The 27,296-nt window shown below is 31.1% G+C and overlaps 2 protein-coding genes across 4 annotated transcripts in view; one reads left to right on the top strand and one right to left on the bottom strand.

Moving 5' to 3' along the window:
• LOC123552495 (NADPH-dependent diflavin oxidoreductase 1-like) overlaps positions 1 to 27,296 on the top strand; it is a 288,089-nt gene that overhangs the window by 170,345 nt on the left and 90,448 nt on the right. The gene's annotated exons all lie outside the window — the stretch shown is intronic.
• Positions 50 to 12,680, bottom strand: LOC123550573 (complement C1q tumor necrosis factor-related protein 2-like). The gene is made up of 3 exons (XM_045339009.2): positions 12,410 to 12,680; positions 3,879 to 4,045; positions 50 to 2,439 (listed from the first exon to the last, which is right to left on the bottom strand). Exons 1-3 carry the CDS (start codon positions 12,588 to 12,590, stop codon positions 2,182 to 2,184), a joined length of 606 nt encoding a protein of 201 aa, XP_045194944.1. The 5' UTR covers positions 12,591 to 12,680; the 3' UTR covers positions 50 to 2,181.

Here is a 27,296-nt window from a genome sequence, read left to right as displayed (position 1 = left end):
CAGCCACTGAAATGATAATATTTATTTATAACACACGAAAATTCAGATGTTGCCAAATTATGAACTAGTTTATTTGAATAGTATCAATTTATTATAACAAACACATACATATGTTTATGTCTCTTACATAATATTAAAAATGAATTAAGCAATCTCCGAAACAACAGTACAGATAAAAGTTTCTCCTAACCAACATGGTATTCCGTTTTTAAATATAAATCCATTAAAAATTGAAAAATGCAGACCGTTAATGTATGTCAGTAGTGTTAGTTAATCCTTGGATTACTGAAACATACACGTAAAAACTCACTTGAAAATGCATCAGTGAAATCTTATAAATTTAAAGCGTAAATGTGACTTAGATATTATCGTGACGTCATGAAGCTAAATGCGTTGTCAATAAGATATGTAACACGAAAAGAAAGTAAGTTTGTTTAACAAAGAAAATTGTATTTTACTCATGAATAACAAGAATAAAAGCATTACATGCGGTGCAGAAGCGATTGAAGATATACTTTTGTCTGGCTTTTTATAGTAGAAATCAATTTTATCTCAGTCTCTTATAATTCATATATGAATGACATTGTACATTGTATTATTGTTTCTTTAACCTATGTTGTATATTGATGTACTGTACAGTGAAGAGACTATAATAAATAAATAAATGAAAATAAATAGAAGGAATATGTAATCATATACCAACATAATCTTGGTTATAATAATAACTAAATTTTGTTAGTGTGTTTGTTTTGTGTTTAATGCCATTTTTTCAACAGTATTTCAGTTATGTAACGGCGGACAGTTAAACTAACCAGTGTTCCTGGATTCTGTACCAGTACAAACCCGTCTCCACAAGTTACTGTCAACATCCCCACATGAATCAGAGGTGGAGGACAAATGATTTCGGACACAATGCATTTTATCAAATTGTCGCGGAGAACATATACCCTGCCCGGGGATCGAACTAACAACCCTGAGATCCGTAGATCTGCGGTCTCCCTACTGATCATAATAATTACTAGATGATTTCATACGTGTTGTTATGCTAGTTATTGATATACATCTTTTAGTGTAACTGTACATGTGTATGTTAAAATCATAAATAATAAATGTATTATATATTTTCAAACAATTGGTAATACCAGCAAGCTACAGCATAGATTTGCTTCATCAGTGTATGTTTAGTATATTTGGTAATCAGTGTATGTCCTACGCTGACGCATTATTTAAATCGCTCACATCTGAGTTCCCAGTGATGGGATTGGATAAGGTGTTATTGAAAGGAAACTGTTAACCGATCAATCGCAATGCTGAAATGAATCTAAACGGCTTCTGCAGGCAAATTCAAGATTGTATTTGTTTCAGAATCAGCAACCTGTTAATCCAAACACCTGACGTACAGTGAATTCATTCTAGAAATAGGATTCAATTTATACATATTGACAGACAAAATAAAGCTCTTCTTTTTTCATGATATACAAATGTATTGGATATAAACGAATTGGCTTGACACTTACTATCATTATGGGTGTCGTTACTTTACTTTTTAGCTTCGAGTTTAACATCTTGCCATTTCAACATATGAATGTTTATTTGAATATTAAAATGAAAAATGATCAAATATTATTCACTTGCATTTATGTGTTTACCGTATTTTCCGGACAATAGGCCGCTGCGCCGTATTGGCCGCAGCCATGTATTTTAACTATATCAGAAGTAAAATTAAACGTATAGGCCGCTCCGGCATATTGGCCGCGGCCTATATACCAATATGCGGTGAAAATGACCATGTCGTATAAAGACTGTCCTCGATAAATAGCCATCGAAATCGGTTGTATTTACAGGAAATCACACTTGTTAATCCGTCAAATAAAGTGAACTGTTAAGTCCGAATGTAAGTTTCTTGAGCTGTTTTCAAAGGCCCTCTCGGCAAAATTGTCCATTTTGTACATTCTACATGATTCGATCGGCTTTCAAAATGCAAGTGAAAATTTTAAACTTGTTGCACAGGCTGCATGAAAGGCCCATTTAGAAAAAATAAATTGACGTAAAGGCCGCTTCGACGCATAGGCCGCACCCCTGTAAATTTCACATTTTTAAACGTATATGCCGCGGCCTATTGTCCGGAAAAAACGGTACACATTGGCAGCACTAAACGCTTTTTGATATTTCAAAAGAAATCTAATACAACAAAACACCGGAAAATGATGTAAAACCTATTATTCCATACAACGAAGCGTCGTTTTGATGAAATGATTCTATCCAGATAGTATCCCCAACATGCGCTCTTATAATTGCTGTATTTCCTCCTTGCAAATCTTGATTGTTGTGAAACGTGTCGGTTACACCTGCGTTTACCTTCTGTCCGTTATGCATAAGCCGTAACCATATCTGGCCGTGGCTATATCCGTGTCCAAAAAAGTATGAAAACATGTACACCTGCAAAAGGTATTAACATATGTACATGTACGCCAGCAAAAAGTATAAAAACGTACACCTGCAGAAAAATATATAATTTATACATTATACATCGGCAAAACGCGCATGGTTATGGTTAAGATTAGAAGGAAGTATGAAAACATGAACACCTGCAAAATGTATGAAACATGTAAACCCTAGGACCTTGAGCAAATAGTTTTGCCTATAGACCCTCAAATTAAACAATAAGTTTTAATTCTTATGACATCAAAAATAAACTTTTAATAATTTTTTTTAATAACCAAGCAAACGTGTTTTAAATGTAGTCTGGTCATTGGACAAGCTATAGACTGTCGATTTATATTCGGAGTTCTGTAAAAATATGGAGTATTATTATTCAACTCTACAATATTAGATCAACTGCGCACATCATAATAAAACGAGTTATGGGGATGTGCAATATGTGATTGGTGCTAACGTCATGACCTAGATTTTGACACATAACAAATTTGTCAGTTTTTTGTGCAAAAGTGACCGCAGGTTATCGCATTTTTGTCTGCTACATGTATCTAATTTATTTTAATTAGACTTATTTATCTATTACAAAGGAAGATATCCATAGTTTCTTAAGAGAGATTACGTAGCCATTTAATAAAAATTGAAAATGAAATTTTAGCCCCATTCTAATACATTTATTGTACTTTCACTTTGGAAAATAGCGTATTATTTCCAGTCTGCACACTTTCCCGTCTTAAAAATCATACAGTACTTAAGATACCCTATATGCAACACAATAAGCTATGTTTGAAAAACGAACGTGAGCATTTCACTTTTTTGTGGTCACGGTTTTTGGAAATCCTGAATCAAGTGTTTGCAGGAGTTATCTTTCCTGTGACTATTGCTCTAGTGAGTATCTTATCATAAGTTACTCACAAGAGAAAATAAATACGATTAGTTCCAGTTATTGCTGAAAATGTCGAGGCAACACAATATCTCTTTGAATTATTCAGTCATACCTATATACAACCCATTTTTTTTCACTGGCTGAAATGATAATGCTTATAACAAAATATTTGATCTGCATAACTGCCGTACCTTAAGGTCTTATGGTGTGTAACCAGCCAATAATCGAAAGTTGAATAATATAATCATCTTTACTCAAGCAATATCATATTGGCCTAGTTATTTGACCCCGGGCAGTCGTATTGGCCCACGGCCTATCGCCTACGGCCAATACGACAACCCCTGAACTAATAATAAGGCCAATATGAAACCGCTTGAGTAATAACATTATAATATAAACCTGCAAAACATTATCATGAATAGTTATACAGCTGCACAAAATATGCATAATTATTACGATATTTTCATATGCTGTCCGAATTAAGATATTTGTTATATTATAGTTTAATTTTATCTAGAGCCCATGATTGTTTTAGTTATAAAGATTAAAACATTACCCCAGAAACCGGTACAGTGAACACTCCAGAATATTTGCGGTATCCTGCCCCATCGTTTAGTAGAATTTTGTCGAATTTTATTGTTTGGCTTAAACCAATGTTCTTCTGGTTGGTCGTTAAAAGCGTAGAAAAAGCAACATGTTGACCAGTCACCGATCTTCTCCTGACTGAAAGTTAATATTAATTGTTACTCTTTACGATATCTAAAATACATATGTACGACAACATAGCAAGGGACATAATGGTATGCAATCCGAAAATCGAATGAAGTGGTTTATCCGTTTGTTTTACGTTCCTTCTACAGTTTCTATTTTCTAGTGTATGTGGCTCTGATAGTGTTTGCTAAGCTCAATGCTTACAACTATTATACTTTTATTTTTGCCTGGGATGAGGGTTTCACGGGATGAGGGTTTCACTCATCCTATAAAGAACCTCTAGAAAATGTATAGTTTTGATTGTACTGATTACATAAGGAAGTATTTCTTGTCATCAGAATAAAAACATGTACTTTGAAAGATTAATAATGCCATCGAAACGTAAACAGTTAAACATCGAAGCAGCTAAAATTAATTGTAATTTTTTTACAAAAACATATTCACACTCGTCCAAAATTTTAGTTGATAAAACTATGAAGTAAGCAACTTGCGAATAGTGTCATAATTTGAAAAGAACCAGGAAAACTTGTTTTCATTTTGCACGGAAGCATACATAGAAGTTATTTTTAACAAAACATTTGAAAAAAAAAATATTTCACAATAAAGCTATAATAGAAGATGTATTAAGAACGGGGGCACGAAATGTCGCTCACTATATTGCCTTTGTATTTGTTTGATTTAAACTTTTCATTAATCCATTTAAAACTGGAACGTTGCTTGGGCACTTTCTGCAATGTATCTACTAGTAGGAAAAGTTACATAACACGTTAACGAGGTGTAATCGATGTTGATCATGATGACAAAGTTATTTGAGACGTCTGCATATTTGGAGAGAACATACACAATGTTCTTGTGACAAACGTCACGTAACAGTTCAATCTCCCCGATTCTATTCCTCACAAAAGTAAGAATACTTTGCCTGCAGCCAATATATTCTTTTCTTTTCTCGTACGTGCACTTAACGGAACCTTTAAGCCACCACTGAATATTTCTGCTAAGATGACCATTATGAAAACTTGCGTAAGGTTCAACTTTTTAAAATCTACCCAAAAAAACAAGCACGAGACCCTGTCGATTTTATTTTGTATATTCCTCAGCTTGAAAGGCAGAGTTTAATAGAATTCTACACTGTTCAAAAATACAGAACTACCTTAAGACAACTGTAATAAGTATAGTCTTACAAAAACGTCTTGGTAGAGTCCACACGTGTCTGTTGTTTATAACAGTGTTAGGTTCTTGTATTATTTAAGATTTTTTTTAATGTTAACAAAATATATTTTGGGACCAGAATAACTCGATCGAAATAGCTCGATTCAGACTCGATGTCCCCTTTCAACATTTGTCGGAACATAATTTGAATTTGCAATACAATAGTTGATGTGTCTGTGGTGTTTGGTATCTGGTGGTATTTCTTGCGGTTACGGTATACAAGTAACATAATCACTCACTAACAAAAACGAGGGTTGTCCATTGTTTTTCTGGTTAAGGGCAAACCTATTGTTTTAACTGGGGACCATCTGCGGATGTCTCTAAATTGTTTTTTGTACTTGTAGCATATGTAAATGTTGAGTTCTGCTCTACCCAGGGCTAGAGGGCGTGGACGGTAACATCCATTTCCGCGTCCATGATCCGAGCCTGCAACATTTTCGTTTTTGTCGTGTTGAGCGACCTATGGAGATTCCACTTTTTCTATTTGAACAGAAAACTGTCGCAACCAAGTTGAAATGAATGAGTTACGACAGTTTTCTGTTCAGCTCTCGAAACCTAGAAGGAATATGTTTCTGTATCACATTTTGAGTTACTTTTCAAAATGTACAGTTTAGAATAATGGAATAATGTTGTTCTATCGTTATTCAGTTATCCCTTTATACATTTTAGAAGTAGTTATACCGTTATACTCTTATGGTTGCTTATTTTTGTTAACTCTGTTAACTCGTTTATTTTGTATGTTTTGAACGCAAACCAGCAAACACACCACGTTGTTACAACGTTGTTATGACGTCTTTTCCTGATGTTGTAAAGACGCTGTTTTTTGGTTGATAATGAAAGGTGCGTTGACGTCTTTCACACAACGTTGGAAAGACGTCTTTTCCACAACGTCGGAAAGACTTTGTGTTTTGGTTGATAATGAAAGGTGTGTTGACGTCTTTTTTGCAACGTTGGAAAAAAACATCTTTTTCACAACGTTGGACAAACGTTGTTGTTTGGTTGATAATGAAAGGTGCGTTGACGTCTTTTTTGCCACCTTGGAAATACGTCTTTTTCACAACGTTTGAAAGACGTAGTTGTTTCTTTGATTGTGAAAGGTGTTTTGACGTCTTTTGCAGTGTTTGAAAGACATATTTTCACAACTTTGGAAAGATGTCCTTTTTACGTTTGAAAGACATCTTTTCTCAATGTTGTTTTGGCGTCTAAAGTACAAAAAAAAAACAACAGTCTATGGTTTTAAACGAAAGTGTACAGAATAATAGAATAGTCACAAGACATATCTTAACGTACTGGGTCTAGTAAGAAAACATACTAAATATGATTCAACTGAAATGTTTTTATTACAAAGTACATATATATTCAGTCAAAAATAAATTTTGTTGATGCATGTAATCTGTAACAAGAGCTGTTCAGAGACAGCAACAGTCGATAGACTATTCAATAGCTTTTTAACAAAATATTTCATCAATGAATACAACGACGAACACTAGTGTAAATGGGGCAACCATTTTGCTTGAATGTAATAAAGTGTCTAAGCATATAAAAACAAGAGCTGTCATAGAAGCTGCATGTTTAACTATTTCAAAGCTTGATAGTGAAGAAACAGTATCTTGAATTCTAGCATAAAACTGCTGTTATTGTCACTTTTCGGGGGTGTTTTAACAGGAGAGAAAACGTGTGTTAACAGAGAGATTCTCGCGCTCACATGCTGTTATAACACCTTTTTATTTATGCGCGTTCCGTGGCAAAGAGTAAACGTATTACGGCCCCAAAACGGATAATTCAAAAGGAAACGACGTCAACGTGAAAAAACAACAAACTTTACTGCGCATTTCATGGGAATTTAATGACGTTGAGGACAATATATTCATTTACTTGGTTTGTACGCATTTTATGGTAGAATAGCGTTAGCGCATGTTATTTTCGTGTTATAACATCTACAGAATCCCTCGGGAATTGTTGGTACCGGGCTCGGGTACCAACCAATCCCTCGGGATTCTGCAGATGTTGTAACACGAAAAAACATGCGTTATCCCTACACAATTACTCTATGTTTGAACAAAATGCATTGAATAATAGTCATTAATGAGTGAAACTGCCTGAAATTCCTTTAAATAATTCAAGAAATATTGGTTCGATACCACACTTCGGTCTGTGAAATCTGATTTTAGATGCTGATAAAAAACAAGTAGGATATCTCTGCATACAGTTTGAACAGTCTATTTAAAAACTTGAAGCTACTCACCCACAGTTTGGGTGAAATTTTTCAACATCTTCATTTGAAAAAGTTTAGCAGAGAATGTGTATTTGACACAGAAATGTGATTTAAAACGGTTGAGAATAAAATTTAGATATTGCTAAAAATGCATCAAGGATGTAAATTTTCTGCAATATTTCAGATTTAGTATACTACACTCTGCATAAGATTTATCGTTATTTAATGGAATATCTTGCTAAATCATTCCAATAAGTTTGACTGAACCAACTTCCAACTCCAAAAAAGACCATAATTTATCCAAACTCGTTGAAAGAGTATCTACTATTGCCTATAGGGGGAATTCAAATAGTTTTGATAAACACACACATGTTCGCAAACTGAACCAATTTCTAAGTATAAAAAAGGTCAGAATTCAGCCAAAAAAGTTGATAGAGTTATGAACTCCTGCTTACAGATGGCGATCATATAATAAACAAGTGTTCAAAGTTTCAAAGCCACACACCAAACAGTTTTTACAAATGAACAAAACATGGACTGGTATGAAATTGTACCAATTTCCAAGTCCAAATAGAGTCATAATTCAGCCAAAATTCTTGCCAGAGTTATGTACTCTTACCTACAGATACAGACTATTATATAATAATAATCGAGTTGTAAAAATTTCATACGTCAAACAGTTTACACACAAAAAAAAATAGTAGGAAAAACTTTATCAAGATTTGCAAGTTAAAAGGTACCCTAATTCAGCCAAAATCCTTGATGGAGTTATGTGCCCTTGGATATGGTGATGATATACAAGTGTTGAAAGATTCAAACCTTTATCCCTTAAGGTTTTGCCAAAATGTAAACTGGTACCAAAAACTTAACCAAGGTATGACGCAAAGCTGATGCCGTATCTAGTAGGATAGCTATTCTTATTGTTCAAATAGTCAAGCTAAAAAGGTTCAATTGCGGCATCTTTTATGCAGTTTCCAAAACTAATTTTAATAAGAAATCTTGCAGAAAAGTTCTTAGTAGAACAATCTAAACAAAATGCAAATTGTTTTAATATATAACATTCAGCCAGGTCATTTAATATTGATTTATTTTAATTATTCTCAAAATCACTACAAATGGATAAAGTCTGCCCATCACTTAGCTCGAGACAACATTACCCTTAACAGACAAATTCTTGATTTTGCCTTGTGAATAAGTAATCTAATCCATTCACAAATGTATTAAGAATAAATAAATTAAAGTTTAAGTGTAATGGACTGGCAAAACAATGAACAAACGACTGCAAAGTTTTGAAAAACTGTTCATTGTGCATAAAACTTTTTTTCTTGAGATACTATTTGAAATTTCTTCACCTTGAAGAATTTTAAATTATCTGAAAATAATTCCAGTAACACTGCGCATCCCGAAAATGAATTAGATACAAGTTTTTCAGTTTTGTCTAAAACAAGAAATCAAACTTAACTTGCACTGTTATGACACATTTCATCAAATTCATGTATATCACTTTTCAGCTGCATTGAGAATTTAATGAAAGGTTCATTTCGTAAGTAAAACTGTTTTGCATTTAACACATTTTAAATTCAAATGTTTGTGTTTTTGAGCAGATTATACAGTATGTAATTCATGATTTCTGCTATTTCACTATTTCAGATTCCCATTTGAACTGGATTTCTATCTGACAGTTCATATCAGTCACAGACACTTCTCTCACTCATAGGTTCCCCTTCCTGGTCCTATGAATATTTGAAGAGACTGGCAAGAACTTTCAAACTTGTTGTTCCCTTAGCAATTCTCTACGCAGGCTGAAAATATACATTTGAACACACATGTAAATTGAAACGTTTTGTTAAAAAAATAGAAGATAATCACACACATTAGAATTATTATGACGTGTTGTTTCTCCGTTAGCCCCCGAGTTATATTAGAATTATGTATAAGGTTAAATGTATGGTAAGGAAATATTAGTGAGTAGTATTATCAAAACAATATTCACTCATCTGCTGTATCTAGGCTAATGCTATTTCTATCTTATTACAAATAACAAGTTTCATAATAGACATACATGTGTCAAGATGTTCAACTACAATACTGACTAGAGACACTGAATATTAAAACAAATAGTTTCAGGCTTTACTTCTTTTATCCTGCAGTTATACAAATACTAGGCTAGAGGTTGCATTTCTCCTCACATCAAAAGAATAAATTTATTTAGCAAACAGACAGTCGTTATAAAAATCACATAAATTGGAGATAGGCAACCTAAAACTTTATAAAAATCCGCCAAATAATGAGGAAAGATTACAAAGTACCTGCCGCGTATATGGTATAGAAGTTACGTGCGTTGGCTTTTCGAATAGTTAGGTACACATTACCAAGAAAACAATGCATTGCCAGTTTTATCCAAGTATTTTCTCAGAAAAAAGCAAAATAACAATCACATACAACACTGGCTGACTGTTTTTATTGGATGGTAACTTAAGGTAACGGTGAATCATTTTTAACGCATGACATACTAAGTAATTAATTTCTTTACTTTATCACAAAGTTTATACAGTAATACAATGGGTGGGGTAGCGCCGATGTCGTGAATTCATTTCGGACCTATTAAGTTTTCAAAATTTCTGGAGCCCTGAATACATTGGACGGGTTCATTCAAACGCTAGAATTACTATTCCTACTAACACCATTCTCACATAAGTATTATCAAATATCATTTCTTAAATATTTACCCTTCAAGATGGAAAACGATGTTTTCGTTTTTTCTCCCGGTTTGACGTTCAACTGATGTTAAAATGGTCATTAGTTCCATTGTCATCAACCTGTGAAACAGAATTAATTTGGTGATAAAAAAGGTACAATTTGAATCTATATCACTACAAATTAAATCAATAAGACAAGTATGCCAAGGAGCAGAATGTCAAGACCGCCAGCTCTCAAGTGTGACCTTGACCTTGTGACCTGGTTCTTGCGCATGACACTCCGTCTCATAATGCTGAACATTCGTGCCAAGTTACATCAAAATCCCACCATGCATGAAGAAGAACTGCTCCGGACAAACTTCAATTTGACCTTTGACCTCCAACTCTAAACAAGATATTTTAAGTTAGTCCATTTCTAGCCTAAAATGCAGAATTATTAATTTGTCCTCATGCAGTTCGAGTTGAAATTAACAACATATTACCGCGAAAATATATGATAATATAAGTTAAAGCTATAACTTCAACAGTTTTAAAAACATCATGACAAAAAAAACTGCTGTAAAAACTAACAACATACCTGCAGGTGGAGAAGCCATGATTTGACAAATAATCTGCACAGGGTGCTTCCACATGTTTTCAAAACTCCGATCAACAACATGAACGAGTGCAAAAAGGCACTTGAGCTAGACCTGTTTTGATTGGTCAATTTCGAACACATGTCGGAAATCAGCGGATAGAACTCTTTCGAGTTAATGTTACTTACCTCACGAATGACGCTTAACGACAAAAATGCAATAAAGTATTCACGCAATGAAATTATTTTTGCAGCTTGAAATATTTTAAAGTTACAGTAGATCTAATGACGTTGTTCCAACGTTTTTACAACGTCGGAGTAGCGACGTCGGAATTTGGTCGCTGTAAGGCCGTTGGAACAACGTCGGGATAGCGACGTCAGACTTTGGTCGTTGTGAAGTCGTTTGAACAACGTCGGTTTCTGGTCACCGACGTCGCGACCCCAAAACAACTATAAAAAGACGCCTTTGCGACGTTGTGTGTTTGCTGGGAACGATTGCACGATGCACTTATTAGGAATTGTATCTTACGAAGTCGTACCTGAAGAGCCGTGGTCTGAAATGCTAAAACAACGAATGTGATATTTTGACACAATACCTGTAAAGGACCTTCTTTCTAAATGCAACATCCTTTGAATTGTATCATTTTCTTCCGCGAAAACGAGTGACGTGTCGAAGTGCGTGTATCACGCATTATTTCATTTACTGTAAAATGGTTACATATAAACTCGTAGAGTAACAAAAGTATCCCAAGTTTCAATAAATCGATTAATAAATCTTCTTTTCAACAGTGTGCGTAGTTAAACATTTGCATTAACCAACAGAGCGGACTTTGCATTAATCACACGTTAATTGTCGTTTCACAGGATCGTAGAGATGACGTACCGTTTCTTCGAAGTTATACACTTGCTAACAAATAAATCCTAAATATACATGAGGGACTTGATTTTCGTTGATTAGAGGTTTCGTCAATCCACGAGATTTTATCCAAAAGAACAAATAAATTCCAATTCGTGTTATCTTCATATGTGAAAATCCACGAATTCATATCCCAATGTATAGCATTTTTTGCCCGAAATCGCGATATTCTTGCCCACGATATTGAATTATTTCATAGTATTTCTGATTAATACAGTCGTACGGAGGTGTGCAAAACATAATATTTATTAATATTTATTGTTGTTTATTCGGTAATTGTATAGCAGAACGAAGAGGCCGAAGCACAGTTTGATATTGGCTTTCGCTATATGTTTATATAGCAATTGCTGCGGATCGTGTTAGAATTTTGGTTAAACAAATTTTAATTAAAATAAGACTGTGCTGAATCTAAGCAAAGTCAAATAGAACAGTGGATCTGAACAGATGACATGCTGTGTAACTATAACAAATAAAATCTGTAAAAAGATCCTTTGGAAGCAAAGAATGCAACCAAGAAGAATAATAGCAGACTCGGTTTGACTGAGTCTGTTCATGAGAGGAAATGAAATGTGCAACACCTCTCACGCCCCCTAGCACCGGCTTAAGCAGAACTCTATTACACATAGGTTGAATGGACTCCATGATCCCAAAGGACCAGAAAATATAACAACACTGATATATGTTAGATTGAAGTTAAAGATTTAAATATTACACTTCCAATTTAATCCTTACTACATTTTATCATCAGATAGATAACGTTTACCTGTAGATTTCTGACAACTCGTCTCCAAATCCTTTATTTTCTTTTCACATACACTTTGTCTCCATTCCATATCTAACAAGCGTTTGTTTAATGCCTCAGAGACATTATCCACTGTTTGCACTCTGATACCCCAACTGCAGATGATACATAAGCTAAGTAATATGTAAATCAACTTCTTCATTCTAAATGTACTGCAAAATTAAATTCTTTTAAAATAAACTTCTTACAAATGATAACAAAGTCGAACTGCTTATGTGTTGTATCACTTTTATGATACTGCGGCATCCAATCAAAATTTACCTGAAAAAGGAAGATGTCAAACAATACTGCGTAGTTATTTTAGTTCAGAAAAAATATGTTTACAGATAGATAAAGTTTTAGAGTGATACTTTTTAAGAAAAAAATATGGTATGATGTTTCTTCGGCTGAAAAGAAAGATATTTTAGATACTGTAACATTTATCCGAGTCCGTTTTAACTTTCAAAAGAGAAGTTTAAATTTTAACCACGATGTGTTGCTAGTAGCTTGTGAACTTACAAAACATTCTGATAACATCGAATTTCACATACGTCGTCTTTCAGTAAGCATTGTTTCAAATGAATGAAAACAATAAGATCTATCAACATTGTGTTTACAAATATTTCATTTGCGGGTTAAAAAAAGCTAAATTTGTTTAAATCTTCCTGTTTGTACGGTGGCACAGAGGTGACATAGATTTTTTTTATTTTAATACGTGCGCACGTAATAACTAATACGTGCGCAAGTACTAATACAAAAAACATTATCGCATATATTATAAAAAAAACATCTTTGTACGTATAAAGCAATACGTGCGCACGTACTAGAACAAAAACATCATCGCACATACTATAAAAAAAACATCTTCGTACGTATAAAGTAATACGTGCGCACGTATTAATACAAAAAACATCATCGCACATACTTTAAAAAAACATCTTCGTACGTATGAAGTAATACGTGCATACAGTAGTATAAGAACTACCGATTTTAAGCCACTCTCACCTCATTTGACCTTTAGCCCTTGGTTCAAAGTGACCACTGCTGACCAATTTAAAAACTATAAAAAAACACAGGTTTTAACAATTTACTGTGAAAACCTTTGGTTTAACAAAGTGAAGAAAACATATATATTAAAAAACCCGGAAGAAAACTTTAAACTCCACACTGAAAAATAATTTACAATAGTTTATGACGCACAGTGTATTAATGTAAATAGATCAGATTTACAACGCTAGCTTTATGAATGAAGTATAGTAAATATTATTCCCACGCACATTGTATGACATTGAGTCACGATTAAATCATTGTTTACTGATTCAATATTGGTTTTACAATAAATTATTTATATTTCTTTACTAGCTGGCATTCAGCTGTTGTGAAGCAACGTGTAAACAAATATAACGTATTTCGCAACACCAACCTAACTGATTTATACCACTAGAATTTTCTTTGAGTAGGAGTTTAAGCGATTACAATGTAAGTTATTTTTTTTTTCAGTAACTTCAGAAATATTATTTTGTGTTTTTAGAGATAAATTTTACTTTTACCTGCTTATGGTAATGCAATTTTATTTTTATTTCAGGGATAACATTGCAACAACAGAACTTTTATTTGGTGGAAGACAAGGAGAAGTTGTAAAAATGTAGATACTTTAAACGAGGAGAAATGTGTCAGAAGTATTCAAAATTTAGATCAACAAATATGCAGGAACAAACGACATATATTTTCTTTTGTATATAACATTGGATTCATAATTAAAACATTAAAATTAGCTTGCCCAAAGGATTATGCTATAGGACTTTATCTTTATAACAAAGGTATACCTTACACAAAATATTGTCGACACCTTGTTCTAGTTTATGATTTAATTGAAAAACATTAAAATTTACTAAAATGTAGTATAAATATTGGAGCTTTAATAAAAAAAGGAAACTGATTGAGGAAATATGTATAGAATTGAATTGAATTGGTAACTGTTTTAAGTACGTCACTTCCGTGTATAATGTTCACGTTTATTTATAGTAACGTTTACAGTGTAAACGCACATCACTTCAGTGTACAATCTTCACGTTTATTTATAGTAACGTTTACAGTGTAAACGCACGTCACTTCCGTGTACAATGTTCAATTTTATTTTTAACATTAGTGGAATTTCTATGTATTTGTACTTCAATTTATAGTAACGTTTACAGTGTAAACACTTATTTTTAACATTAGTGGAGTTTCTATATATTTGTACTTTTATTTATAGTAACGTTTACAGCGTAAACGCTTATTTTTAGATTACTTGTTGTCAGATATAAAATAATTCATAATTGTTTGTTCGTTTTGTTTTACGTTATTAATTTTTAGTATTTTATACAGTAAATTATACAACGGTACTTTGTTTTGTAACATTTTAATGAAAAATAAACAATAATAACCACAGAGTATACTTGTTTTGTCTTGATATTGTATGTTGTTATACTTTACTCCGGGTATATATTTGATTACTTCTTTTGGCGGTGGTAAACCGAATGGGTCAAAGTACAAAGTACTATGAAGAAAACCCTTATTTTGAGCAAAGTATATTTTATTTACATAACAAACCCAGTGTGTTCAACAGAGTCATCTAAATTGATTATTCCACATTCAACCTTTGATCCTTTTATTTTCGGTAAATTATTTCTACTAAATACGCCCCTAAAGTTTTTAATTTTTAATTGTTTTACCCATTGTCCAATTTCAAAGTTAGAAATAGGTTTGTTTATAATTCTTTTCTTTTTTTACAATAGGAATTCGTCTGTAAGGTCTTCTTTGAGAGTCAATTTGTATACCTTTTCCACTTAATAGGGATGTAATCAAAGGTATCCCTAGACTAGCAGCCAGCATACCTAGAAACCCACCGTCTTGTTTTTGTTTTTGTGTTAATTTAATTACTCCAGATCCCACTAATTGTTTTCTTTGATTAGGTGTAAGATAGGGTGATATTTTTCTTTCTTATTATTAGCTACCGAAATCATACCATTTCCAAATATTTTATTAACACCAGTACTGGCAAGTCCTGACAAAGCTCCAACGCCTTACGGTCCTAATATTTTTGAAGCTATTTTTGCAGCTACCGGAAGTACTGTGACTTAACAAACCAGCCAAAGCTCCCAAAATTCCGCCATTTTGACCTTGACTGGACATTTGTTTTTTTTTTTGAAATTGTAATTTCTAATCCATTCTTATTTCTAATAGACTTTTCAATCTGATTAATCTGTGTTTTTGTTAAAAGTAAAGGAAAGTTTCCACGCAATTGTTTATGTTTTAATCTAAAAGTATGTGGAATCTTATTGTTATAAGCTTGTGCTAATTTTTTTTCTGTCCATCTGTTAAATTTACTTTATATTCAATATAATTTGATGTCATTATATATTTTATATATATTTTATTTACACAAATTACACAAAAAAGTTCATTTCCAATAGTATCTATTTTAACTGTTTCTTCATACAATACAATTGCGTAAACACGATGTCTTGCAGTGGGAAGTGTATTTAAACGTAAGTGTAATGTAATATGCTTAGGATCTTCTGTTATTCCTTCTTTTTTAAATTCTAAGTTAAAATGAACAAATCAAAACAATTCTTTAAAATTTAATAAATTTAAGAGACTTCCAGTGGTTTTATTATTTTGTTTATGAAAATAATTAAGAACATCATCATATATTCTCGATATACTTGTATATTCCGTTTCTGGATAAAAAAACACCATTACCAACTTCAAGACGGCAAGATTCCAGCCTACAATTATTATCTGCTGTATTAGCTTTAAATATATCTAATAAATGTGGATTATGTTCTTGTGAATTACTTTTATTAGGCCGTTGTAAATAAACAAACACATGTTCGGGTTTTGTTACACCAGCTGTTATTTTAAAAGTCGTATTAACCTGTTGCGTATCTTTGACTTTGATATCATTTCACGAAGATATTTCCAACTTGTTGCTTTCATATATCTTTCAGAAAATAAATTAAGTCCATATGGATTAAAAAATTAAACGTGGAACCCACAAAATTAATCTAGTTACAATTACCCTACCTGCATCAGCAGCATTAACTCTGTAAATTAATTCATCATCATTTTTAATTGTAATGTTATTTGTATTTGGCTTGGGGGTGACAATTTTTGTTCCAAACCCATTCATTTGTTTCAGTTGGTTTTGCAAAATCCTTAGATAGTTCAACTAAATTTTTTACATTTATTACCTTGTATAAATTATTAAAATCATAAACAATTTTTCCATTTTTTTTAATTATAGCTGATCAATTATTGAAGCTGCATTATTAATTAAAGCAATTTGATCTCCATCAGCATAATCATTACCATTAGCAAGTTTATTAACTTTAAAACTTACTTCAAAATTAACCATTTAACCAATCAAAATATGAACTTCTATCATTAATTGTAAAGTGATACTCACTTTTTTGTTGTTTAACATAATTTCCCAAGACAGAAATTAAAGGTGTATCTAATTGAATAGGAGTTAGTTCGTATCTTTCACAATACCGTACATGTATATTATATATTATTTTATTTTTTATAAATTAATCTGTTAATACGTTTACGCTGCTGAGCTGAAGTCCCAGATCCTGACAATAATTTATTTATTCTTATATTAATATTTTCCCCATTATTATTTTTTTACTATTATTTTCTTTTTGTAATTCCTTAACAATTAAATCACCATAAGCAGGTGTTTTAACGTCAGTACGATCGTCCACAGCGGGTTTTTAAAAACTTTTTAATTTTTCTGTAATTTTGTCAGCAGCTAAATTCCCGACTTCCGTTTCAAGTTTTTTTCTTCCACTTTCAAGAGCAGTTTTTCCTGCAGTTTCCAGGGCTTTTTTCAAGCACTACCAATTGGAGATGCAACAGAAGATGAAAACAATTTTGTTAAAGTGTCAAAGATATCTGAACCTTGCATAATTTCTTTTCCGGTTTGAGCATCAACATAAATAAATATTCCTTTATTTTTATCATAAACTTTTTTGTACATTATATATTTATATTTCTTTTAAAATTAGTGTAAAACTTGTTTCAACTCCGTTAAAATAATTATTCTACCAAAACATCTATAATATATATTCTAATTGAATTTATAACATTTTTATTAATTTCAGAATATCCGACTCTGTTTGGTTCTTTTGTAAATGGATAGGCTCTTGTTAAATCTGCAGTACTTAAAGCATACTATCAACAAGTGAATTTTCAATAAGATCACAATGAATGTAAATTGTATCCACAGAGTTAGTTATATTTGGGGTTGTAGTTCCCCATTCATTATTTCTCAAAGTTTTTTTTCTCAAATCCAAGCAATGTATGAAAATTTGACATTCTTATATCCAATATAAAATTATCACGAATTGAAATTAGGATTTTAAGACTACTTAAATCAAATTCTAATCTTATTGGAACAATGTCTGATTTATCAAGTTCAAAATCACCGTTATTTATTAGTGTTTCTCTGATATAATTATTGATGTCTGTATAACTGTAAGAACCATTTTGAAATATGATATCTTTCCATTCTTTGCCATTATTATAACGAATTATTTTATTATCGTACTTATAATATTATGCCAAGAGTAAGTCATAGTGTTAATACTATCCAAACCAACAGCATAAATTTTATTTTTATCTAAAATTAAAGAACGACTAAATCTAACTGTAAAATCGCTCGGAGTATTTTTATTATCGTTTTTAACAGCTTCAGAACTGAATACTATTTTTTGTTCCATTTATATATTCAAGAAAAATATTTTTATATAACATTTCATGTTCTTGTGGTAACAATTTAGTCATTTTTAATAGTTCATCAATTACGCTAATACCTTCATTTTTTTTAGTTCTTCGTTATTATTTCCAGCATCAATTGAACCACAAATGAGCTCTAAGTTATTAACCAGTTCTTCTGGATTACATGGACAAACGTCATAACCTTGACCCCTAATTACTTTTTAAATTTCATAGATCTTTTATTGATAGGCAATCCTGATTTTTCTGTTAATTATTTAAATATTTTCCTAGAAGTATTGAATGCTTTTTATTATTGTTATATCTTTTATTAGCCAAATCAATTAAATCATTATCTACCATAACGTTAATTACTTCCTTTCCAGTTCTTTGATCCTTTGCAATCAATTTGTTTTGACCATAAAGTTTATTAAGATCAATCAATAAATTACCATATTGTCCAATCGGTAAAACTTTATATGGATTGTGATGTTTTATTCCTTGTCCATATGTAGAAGCCATACCAAGAATATTATTTAACCGGTTTTTGTACTTTACCTGTTCATCTCGTTCATATTTTAATTTTTTTACTTCTTTTTGTTTATTTGGATCTTTTGATCTTGATTTGCCAACTGCCAAACCATTTAAACTTTTGATATCTACAGTAACATCATTTATTGTACTTTGAAGTATGTCTTTACCTATTTTATCAGGATTAGATTCATCTGCAGTAAAAAAGTTAAACATGTCAAACATCATTATCCAAAAAAGCATCTAAATCTACTGTAGATATTTTATTTTCTTTTGGTCTTGCTCCCAATTCTTCAGGAAATTCTTCAACTTCTTCATACTCATCATCATCCGTATCACAATTCTTATGTTCTAATTCTTCAGATGACCATTTAATATATCTTTTTTTTTTTTGCTAGTCTTGGTATATAGTTTTCTTCTAATTTATTAATCTCTTATTTTGATATTTTTTTAATCTCTTCTTCCGTCATTATTATCTCTGGTGGTAACGGTTTTTCAGTTATTCCCATACTTTCTCTTCCATAATCTTCTAATTTCTTAAGTTCATATTAAGGAATCTGTTTTAAAGCTTGTTGTTTTTTTAGATTCTTCATGCATTCCTTTAGTTAATTCAGTAATACCTTGTGCCAGATCTTCTGATATACTTTTTGGAAGTAACGCTAATTGCTCTTTGTCTCCGGGTATTGCTTTTAACTGGTGACTCAATTCTTCTTTTTGACTTTCTATTCCTTCTGTAATTGGTTTATAAATTTCACTATACATTTGTTGACCAGTAGCTTTTCTTATTACACATTATTTTTTCTCTTTTAGCTCTTACTTTTTGTCCAACTAGGTTGTTTATTTCTCTCATTTCTTTAAGTTTTGCTAACATTTAAAAGATAGTATGATTAAACATGAAGAATTAAAAGACAAGATTATTGAAGCTGAGAAAAAGTTACAAAATATGTATAATTTAGAAATCAGAACAGAAGTAAATAAACTAAATACTGACTTTACAAAAAAGCATCAAGATTTGTTAGACACATTTTCAAATATATTTGCAGAATATAAATCTGAACTCGAAAAGGCAGCTTCACAAAGAGGTGATGATCATGATACAACATAAGATAACATTAAAAAAGAGTTTAATTCTAAATTAGAAAAAAATTAAGAAACAATTTCGAGACTGGATAAGTACTATCGATGTACGTCACAATTTAAAGTATGCAGACTTAAATACCCTTACAGGTATATTACAAAAAGATATAGTGCAGCTTAATGCTGAAAGAGGAGAGAATGCAAATAATCTGGACTTTGTAGTTGGTAAATCTGTTAAACAAGGAGAATCAATTACTGCTAATACTAAAGCAATTTCCGCTAATGCTGAAGAAATTACCAGTAATACCGAAGAAATTACAGAAGTAAAAAATGCTTTTCTAAAACAAGAAACACGATTAGCTAGAACAAAAATTACTGTTGACAATTTGCCTGCTTCTGAAGTTGCTACTACAAAACGAGTTAATGATTTAGCTGAAGTAATTCTTGAATATGAACATAAATATAAAGCAATAAAAGAAGAACTAGAAAAAGTAAGACGTGAAGTATTTCTTTTTGAACATTACAGCAACAAACAACTACATGTAACAATTCTTGATCGAATAGTATATCTTATTGAAGAAAGACAGTTACGACAGGTAGTAGAGGTCCCAGATTTTTTTACATTATTTGGAATACGAGATAATAAGATTACAGATTATAAAAGTTTTATTATAAAAGAAAAAACGGGTAGATTTGAAATTCAACAACATGGGGATTACATAATTAAAATAAATATTGTCATTGAATACTCTGGTAAAAGTTTTGATTTTATTTTTAGCTGGCGGGATGATCACACAAATGGAATAGAATATATAACACCTGAGGTTAAAAATACAACACTGGTCTTCAAGAAAAAAAATAATTCAAGAAAAGGAACATGGTTTACCATTTTGCCGTCAAACTCAGACATACTGTTACTACCTGGATTTAATAATAAATTTACTATAGAACCAGAAAGTTATGCCAGATTCTATCTAGTAAATTAATTACTGTATTTTTTTTTATAATGGGAATATTCAATAATATAAATGAAAAAGTAAATAAAATAGAAAGGCAAATAATAAGAAAACCTCCATTGTTTTTAACATCTGCAACAGATGTTGCTGGATTATTTCAATGGAAAGTTGTAAATGCTAGTCCTGGTTTAGTTCAAAATGGTAATAATGTAACAATCAAACAAAATTATAGATGCAGTTAAATTAGATAAAGGAAAAGCTAAATTGGTATTAAAAACAAAGAAAACAAAGTTCTTCAAAGTTACAACGTAAAAAATAACAGAAAAAATGAATCTATTTCTATAAATTATGCTGATAGATTTAAAATGAATTCAGTAATTTATATAGATGGTTTAAACGTTATGAATATTCAATTAACAATTTATGGTTCTGTAATTTAACGATAAGCTAATGTATTAATACCATTATCAAGAATATATCTTTTATAGTCATAACATGATAAACACGTTTTATTTATAACATAACTGGAAAGATTGTGCTTATCAGAACGAATAGCTTTAAAGGTGTGATTACTTTGAGTGGAATTAAATAAGGTATCTTTGTAACTTTTATGAACTATTATTTTCTTTACAACATGTTTTTTTTAATCCCTTTACATTTTTTAATGTTTACTTCATTTTCTAATAGATATGAATACATTTTACTTCTTAATCCGACAAATTCAACAATGGGAATGCCGGCAGCTTCATCTTTTAATTTTCCAACTACTTTTTTGTTGTAATCAAAATAAAATTTTGAATTTGGGTTGTAATCACTATTATCAAACAGTTCTGAATCTTTATAAAAATCCTTATTTGTATCTTTGGTTTTTATTTCATAACATAATGAATCTGTGTCAGTAAATAAATGCTTTGCTGAACCTTTATACTTTTCCTTAATGTAATTATAATGAAAATCATACATTAAATATTTTGATAAATCTAGAATGCACATTCCAACATAACAAGGTCTGTTTAATAATAAACTTTCTTTTATTCTGTGAATACCAAACACATTCTTATTAAACATTGTTGAACTAACAAATGAAGGTTTTGCTATATATTTTAATAAAAGATTTTCATCATGTGTTAATTTAATATTGATTCTTTTGCGTAAATTCTCCATCGTCTTACTGAATACAGAGTTGTTCATGAGTTTAAAAAGGTCTTTTTCAAATGAATTCTTTGTTTAGATCTTTTTTGAGTATTAAAATCAATATTTCCTTTTAACCAAGGACTTTCATCAAAAGTTAATATTCTGTGTATTTTTGTTATTTTTAATCCTAATTGTACTTTAAGTTCAAGATTTTTATAATGAACCACATAGTTTTTTTTTTTTTCATTAAAGTTGGAACTAATTGTTTTACATTACTTTTTCCTATTTCAAATTTTGTTTTAATATTTTAACTATAATTTGAAAGCCATTGATCTGGTATTTTAATTTTTTCAGTAGCTAAGAGATAATCATTGTGAAGATCATGTAATTCTTTTGGATATTCGAGATCACGTTCAATCATAAAGTTAGTTTTACCTTTTGCAATTAATTTCTTATATTGTTTTTCAGTAACCCATTAAAATTTCCAGAGGGTAAAGGTCGACACATAGCCCAACCGTAGAGGTTATTAGCATCTAAGTGCATAATGTATTTAGTTTCAAATTTAGGATCATAATCTTTCATATATTTATTGTTTGCTTTGCTGTAACGATTAGCTGTATAACTTATTTCTCCTCTCAGTCACTTTTCAATAAAAAGATACATATCAATATCAGTTATTAAATCCAAATTTATTCCAGTCATTTTTAACATTGTATCCAAAGCTAAACCATGACTACTAAAGTAATGACAAGGGTCAAGTTTATAACATTCCAAACATAGTTTTCTTACATTTTCAAAAATATCAGCTAAAAGTATTACGTCAGTTTTTAAATATAGATCATGAAATTCTCCCATTGTTTTTATTTTAAATTTATTCCAAAGATTTTAAGCATGCTCATATTCATTGTCAGATATATGTGTTTCGTTTAAAATTGAATAAAACGTTTTTTAGGAGGTAATTTTGTTTCTTTGAATTTTTCAAATAAATTCATGTAATCATATGGATAAATACCTTCTGTTTTTAATAATTCAGCGTTATCACTATCAAATTCTTGAGATGTGTACTTAAATTCTGGAATATTTTTTATTAAGTTATCCAACGATTGAGACATAAATTGAAAACTATCTATAAAAATCAAATCGCTTACCATAAATGCCATGTATCTTTCCATATTACTAGGAATAACATCTATTCTTTTTTCTTTAACTTACCAAGTTCTTGCATAATAAAATGTCCATCATAACCTCTTTAATTATGAAAAATAACAGGAATTTTGCGTGTTAGTCTAAAATTAATATTACATTCTTCCACTGAGCACTTCCTCTAAATTTTCCTGTTATATGGCAATGGTTTCGTACCGGAATGTCAGTTTTCTTATATTCTTTTCCACAGATATGACAAAACTTTTGTTTTTTAAATAAAGCTTCCTCTTTTTTAGACATTCTCAAAACTTTGTTAAAGTTTTCATTAAATATTTTCTTACAATACTCTTCTTCCTCAAGCATTTTTTAATAAACGTATAAACTGCATTAGGACCTCTGTAAACTTGTGTTGGTTTAGTATATTTATCATCATAACAAACAACTTTATAACCGTAACCACAATCTATATGTTTCTGATATGGTTCAGTAAATGAAGATTCAGGTGATGGTAAAGCAGTTGATATTTTTTCAGTTATTGATTCAAAATCAGCATAAATTACAAAAGGTACGGCTAAACCTTTATGATAATTTTTAAAATGTATTTTACTTCCCTCTTTTGACATTTTTACAGCTTGAACACCATTAATAGCTAAACAATTTGGAATATGTGCATTCAATATTCTTTCTTGTGAAAAATTTTGTAAACATGATTTGCAAAAATGTTTTTATATTGATCTTTGGTTTTGTTACACATTAATCTATTAAAGTCTTTTATCCAAACGTAATGACTCACAGTGACTGGTGACTCACAGTCGTCATTTATCTTATCTTTATTGATTAGCAACATGTCACAGTGTTCTTCATATTGATATTTTGAAATGTACAATGGATAAATATTATTATCTTCACAAATATAATAAATGAAATATCATTATGAGTTTCTATTTTAGGTATTTGATTTATTGTAACAGGAAATTTTGTTCCTTTTTAATTAAGTTTTTCTATATGTTTTTTTTTTATAATTTGAAACTCTTTCAGAATGTTTTGTTACAGGAAATTTGTAAGCTAAATGACACCATCTAAAACATTCATTATCATTATTCTTTATATTTATTAATCCTTTCAACGAATGTTTTAATGGTTTTGGTAATTCTAAATAACCTGAAGCAGCTAATGGTTTAAATTTATTCATTTCTATATAAACAGCCACCAGGATATCTTGCAAAACCAGGATTTTGGCAAACTTCACTACCATTTCTAAGTGACTTAGAAATTTCTGTTTTAGCTTGGATGGTAATTAAGGGGCCAAGGAGCAATAAATGATATAGTTTTGCATTAGTTTTAATTTTCTTATATACAAAAAAGATTAAAACAGTTTCTCCAATTGGATTTTTCCAATTTCTAATCGGATATATGGCGTCCGATTGAAATTTTTGAAAATCCAATCGGACATTTTGCCAATATTTTAGCGGGCTGGATTTTTTTCCGGGCGGTAAACAATGAATTTTTTATAACAAATTTAAAGGCATATTTGTGTTACTTTTGCGTTTCACTGTCTTTTTGTCTGGGTTTGAGTTCCATACTATGGTAAATAAAAAAATCCCATTTAAAAAGCTGGAAAAAATCCGATTGGACATTTTCAGAAAAAAAATCAGATTTATTGTAAACACTTATAAACAGAATCAATTAACACCCTTAAACATAAATAGTGAATAATGATGTTTTTAGTCAGTTTAAAATGGTTAAAAAAAATCTAAATCCAGTTAGTTTTTTTCCAAGTTTAGGAGTTTGAGTTTTTTTCCAGCTTTTAAAGTTGGAAACTTTTGCAGCATTTAAAGGTGGAAATTTTTCCAGCTTTAAAAGTTGGTATTTTTTCCAGCTTTAAAAATTGGAAAAATATCCAGCTTAAAAGATGGGACTTTTTTTCCAATTTTGAATGACTGTGGTCATTTTAAAGCTCAAATACTTCTTTTCTAAGCATTTTTGAACTGCATTAATATAAATTTACTGACGGATGAGCCATAAAATACGGTCTATTATTTAATACTTATCTATAAATTATTATGAGTTCCAATGAAATCTGAAGCGTCAATATTTTTCTAATATAATATTGACGTCCAAATAAATATCATATAGGGCCTGCGACGTCATTTGTGACACCAGTTTCATGTATGCCACTGCGTTTAAAAGTTTCTATAAACAGGAATTTGTACCATTCTTATAGAAATAATATATATATAACAAAATATTTGTATTGCATCTAGAAATGGGCACTCCATATTTCTCGGAATAATATTCCACCCATTACGTCGCCGAATTTCCGAAGCATATTTCCAGCGTATTTTCTCAATTCTTATACAAATCTAATAACCAATATTTATTCCAAGATAGAGACTAAATATGACTTTCTTCCGTTTTATGCTATAGCGCACAGTTGTTTATCATACCGTATAAAAAAATAAATTTTGTTGTTGCGCTTCAACATGTGACATTTTTAACCTGCCGAACGGAATCTGTTGTTTCTATGATAAAGAGGGTGAAACACCAGTTTCAGGACACTAAATTTTGAGACAAAAATGGTCTCACTACACTCCTTGTGCGACCTGTACCTTATTATCTGCAAATGACTGGCCTAAAACATATGTATATTTATAAAGCGTGCGACCATATTTGTAACCATACACTTTTTCCACAATTTTGAGGTCTGGATGGATGGATGACCATTTCCATTTTATCTGAGTTCAGGTATCTCAGGTAAGATTTTAGACCCGGCCATCTACATGGAGCTTTTTGACAAATATCACTGTAGGGATAAAAGTGTACCATGTACCTCTAGTGATGTCACGTGAGATTCAAAGAAATACTGGGATTTTAAAATCTTGAAATAGATGGATTTATGATATCATTTTAAAAGAAGTACATCTTCCATTCTGAAATTTATGTTTGCAAGGCACTTCAGATTTACACAATCATGCCCGAAATAATCTTACAAAACTAAAGATGAAAGATGTAATATATCATATGGGTTTATAGTTTTTGTCCAAGGCAAATATCTGCTTACGATGTTCCAAGTGAAGTGATATATTATAAAGATATTTCCCCTGGTGCGATTGTCAATCGATCGTAAGTGTCATTGAAGAAAGATATGATACGTTGAGCGAACCACTCAAGCCTCAAGAGAATCTCAAGAGATTTCAGAAATGATAATGCAAAAATTGTGATGAAAATGACTTCATTTAAATCATTGAATTACATGGAGTTTTAAGAACGTAACGCATAAAAAGCAACAGCCAATGTGATGGTATAATATTTCATGGTATACAATGTTGATAAAAAACCGCATTCATAATCAGCAAAATAACAAAGTAACTAAATAAAAATGATGAGATGTTTGCATAATTACTATTCTAACATTACCCTTTATCTATGACTTCAATATGACCGTAATAAAACAGTTTTGAAGATGTAATACACTATACGAATAAAACATAAACAAGGAAAAGGGTCTAGTAGGAATAACAAGCTCCCAAAACAGAGTCTGCAATCATTTTGCTTGGTTTCGTTCCATGTTTTCAAAGAATAATCATAATATTCCTTTAACTAAATTCTGAATATCATAATGCAAACATAATATTCTGATAAACGCAAATAAGTTGTTAATATGAAGCATACTATCGAAGATAAAATTTAAGCGTAAGTTTCCAGGAAGCTCAAAACACCCAACACACAGCCATAGAGTCATGCATCGCGAAGTAGGCCCACAACAAAAAGCAGTGTAACGGAAAAATATTGTAGACGTGTTACTTCAAAAATGCAACATATTAATTATAAGGAAAATACAGACGAAAACAAAATGGAGAAAGGGTAAGTGTTAGAAAAATGGGGGTCGGGTGTAGGGGGAAAGTGGAGGAAGGATGAATATTCAAAAGAGAAAGCCACGTTATTTATACGCAGTAACCCAACAACGTAAGCCACAGCAGCGCAGACACCCACGTACAAAAGACAAACGCACACACAACATACACAGATAAGCAAACAGACAAGCAAGATAAAACAACACTGTTGGGCACACACACGCACTCGCACACGCACACAAATGTAGGAAAAATACAACAGTCGAGCACCACCTAAGGACGGCCGGCAGCCAAAATTATGGTAAGCACGAAAATAACATCTGTAAAAACAACCTTTGAAAGCAAAGAATAATAGCAGTCTGGGTTTGACTATGTCTTTACATGAGAAGATTAAATATGCAACACATCTCA

Source organism: Mercenaria mercenaria, chromosome 15, assembly GCF_021730395.1.
Source record: "Mercenaria mercenaria strain notata chromosome 15, MADL_Memer_1, whole genome shotgun sequence".
Classification (NCBI taxonomy): Eukaryota; Metazoa; Mollusca; class Bivalvia; order Venerida; family Veneridae; genus Mercenaria; species Mercenaria mercenaria.
This window is presented reverse-complemented; position numbering and strand designations above follow the sequence as displayed.

Coding starts and splice junctions, on each gene's coding strand:
- LOC123550573 (XM_045339009.2), bottom strand. CDS start 12,590: ATGAAGAAGTTGATTTACATATTACTTAGCTTATGTATCATCTGCAGT. Junction 4,046..12,409: donor GAGTTGTCAGAAATCTACAG/GTAAACGTTATC, acceptor ATTAACTTTCAG/TCAGGAGAAGATCGGTGACT. Junction 2,440..3,878: donor TCACTGTACCGGTTTCTGGG/GTAATGTTTTAA, acceptor TACCTTTTGCAG/GTGTACATGTTTTCATACTT.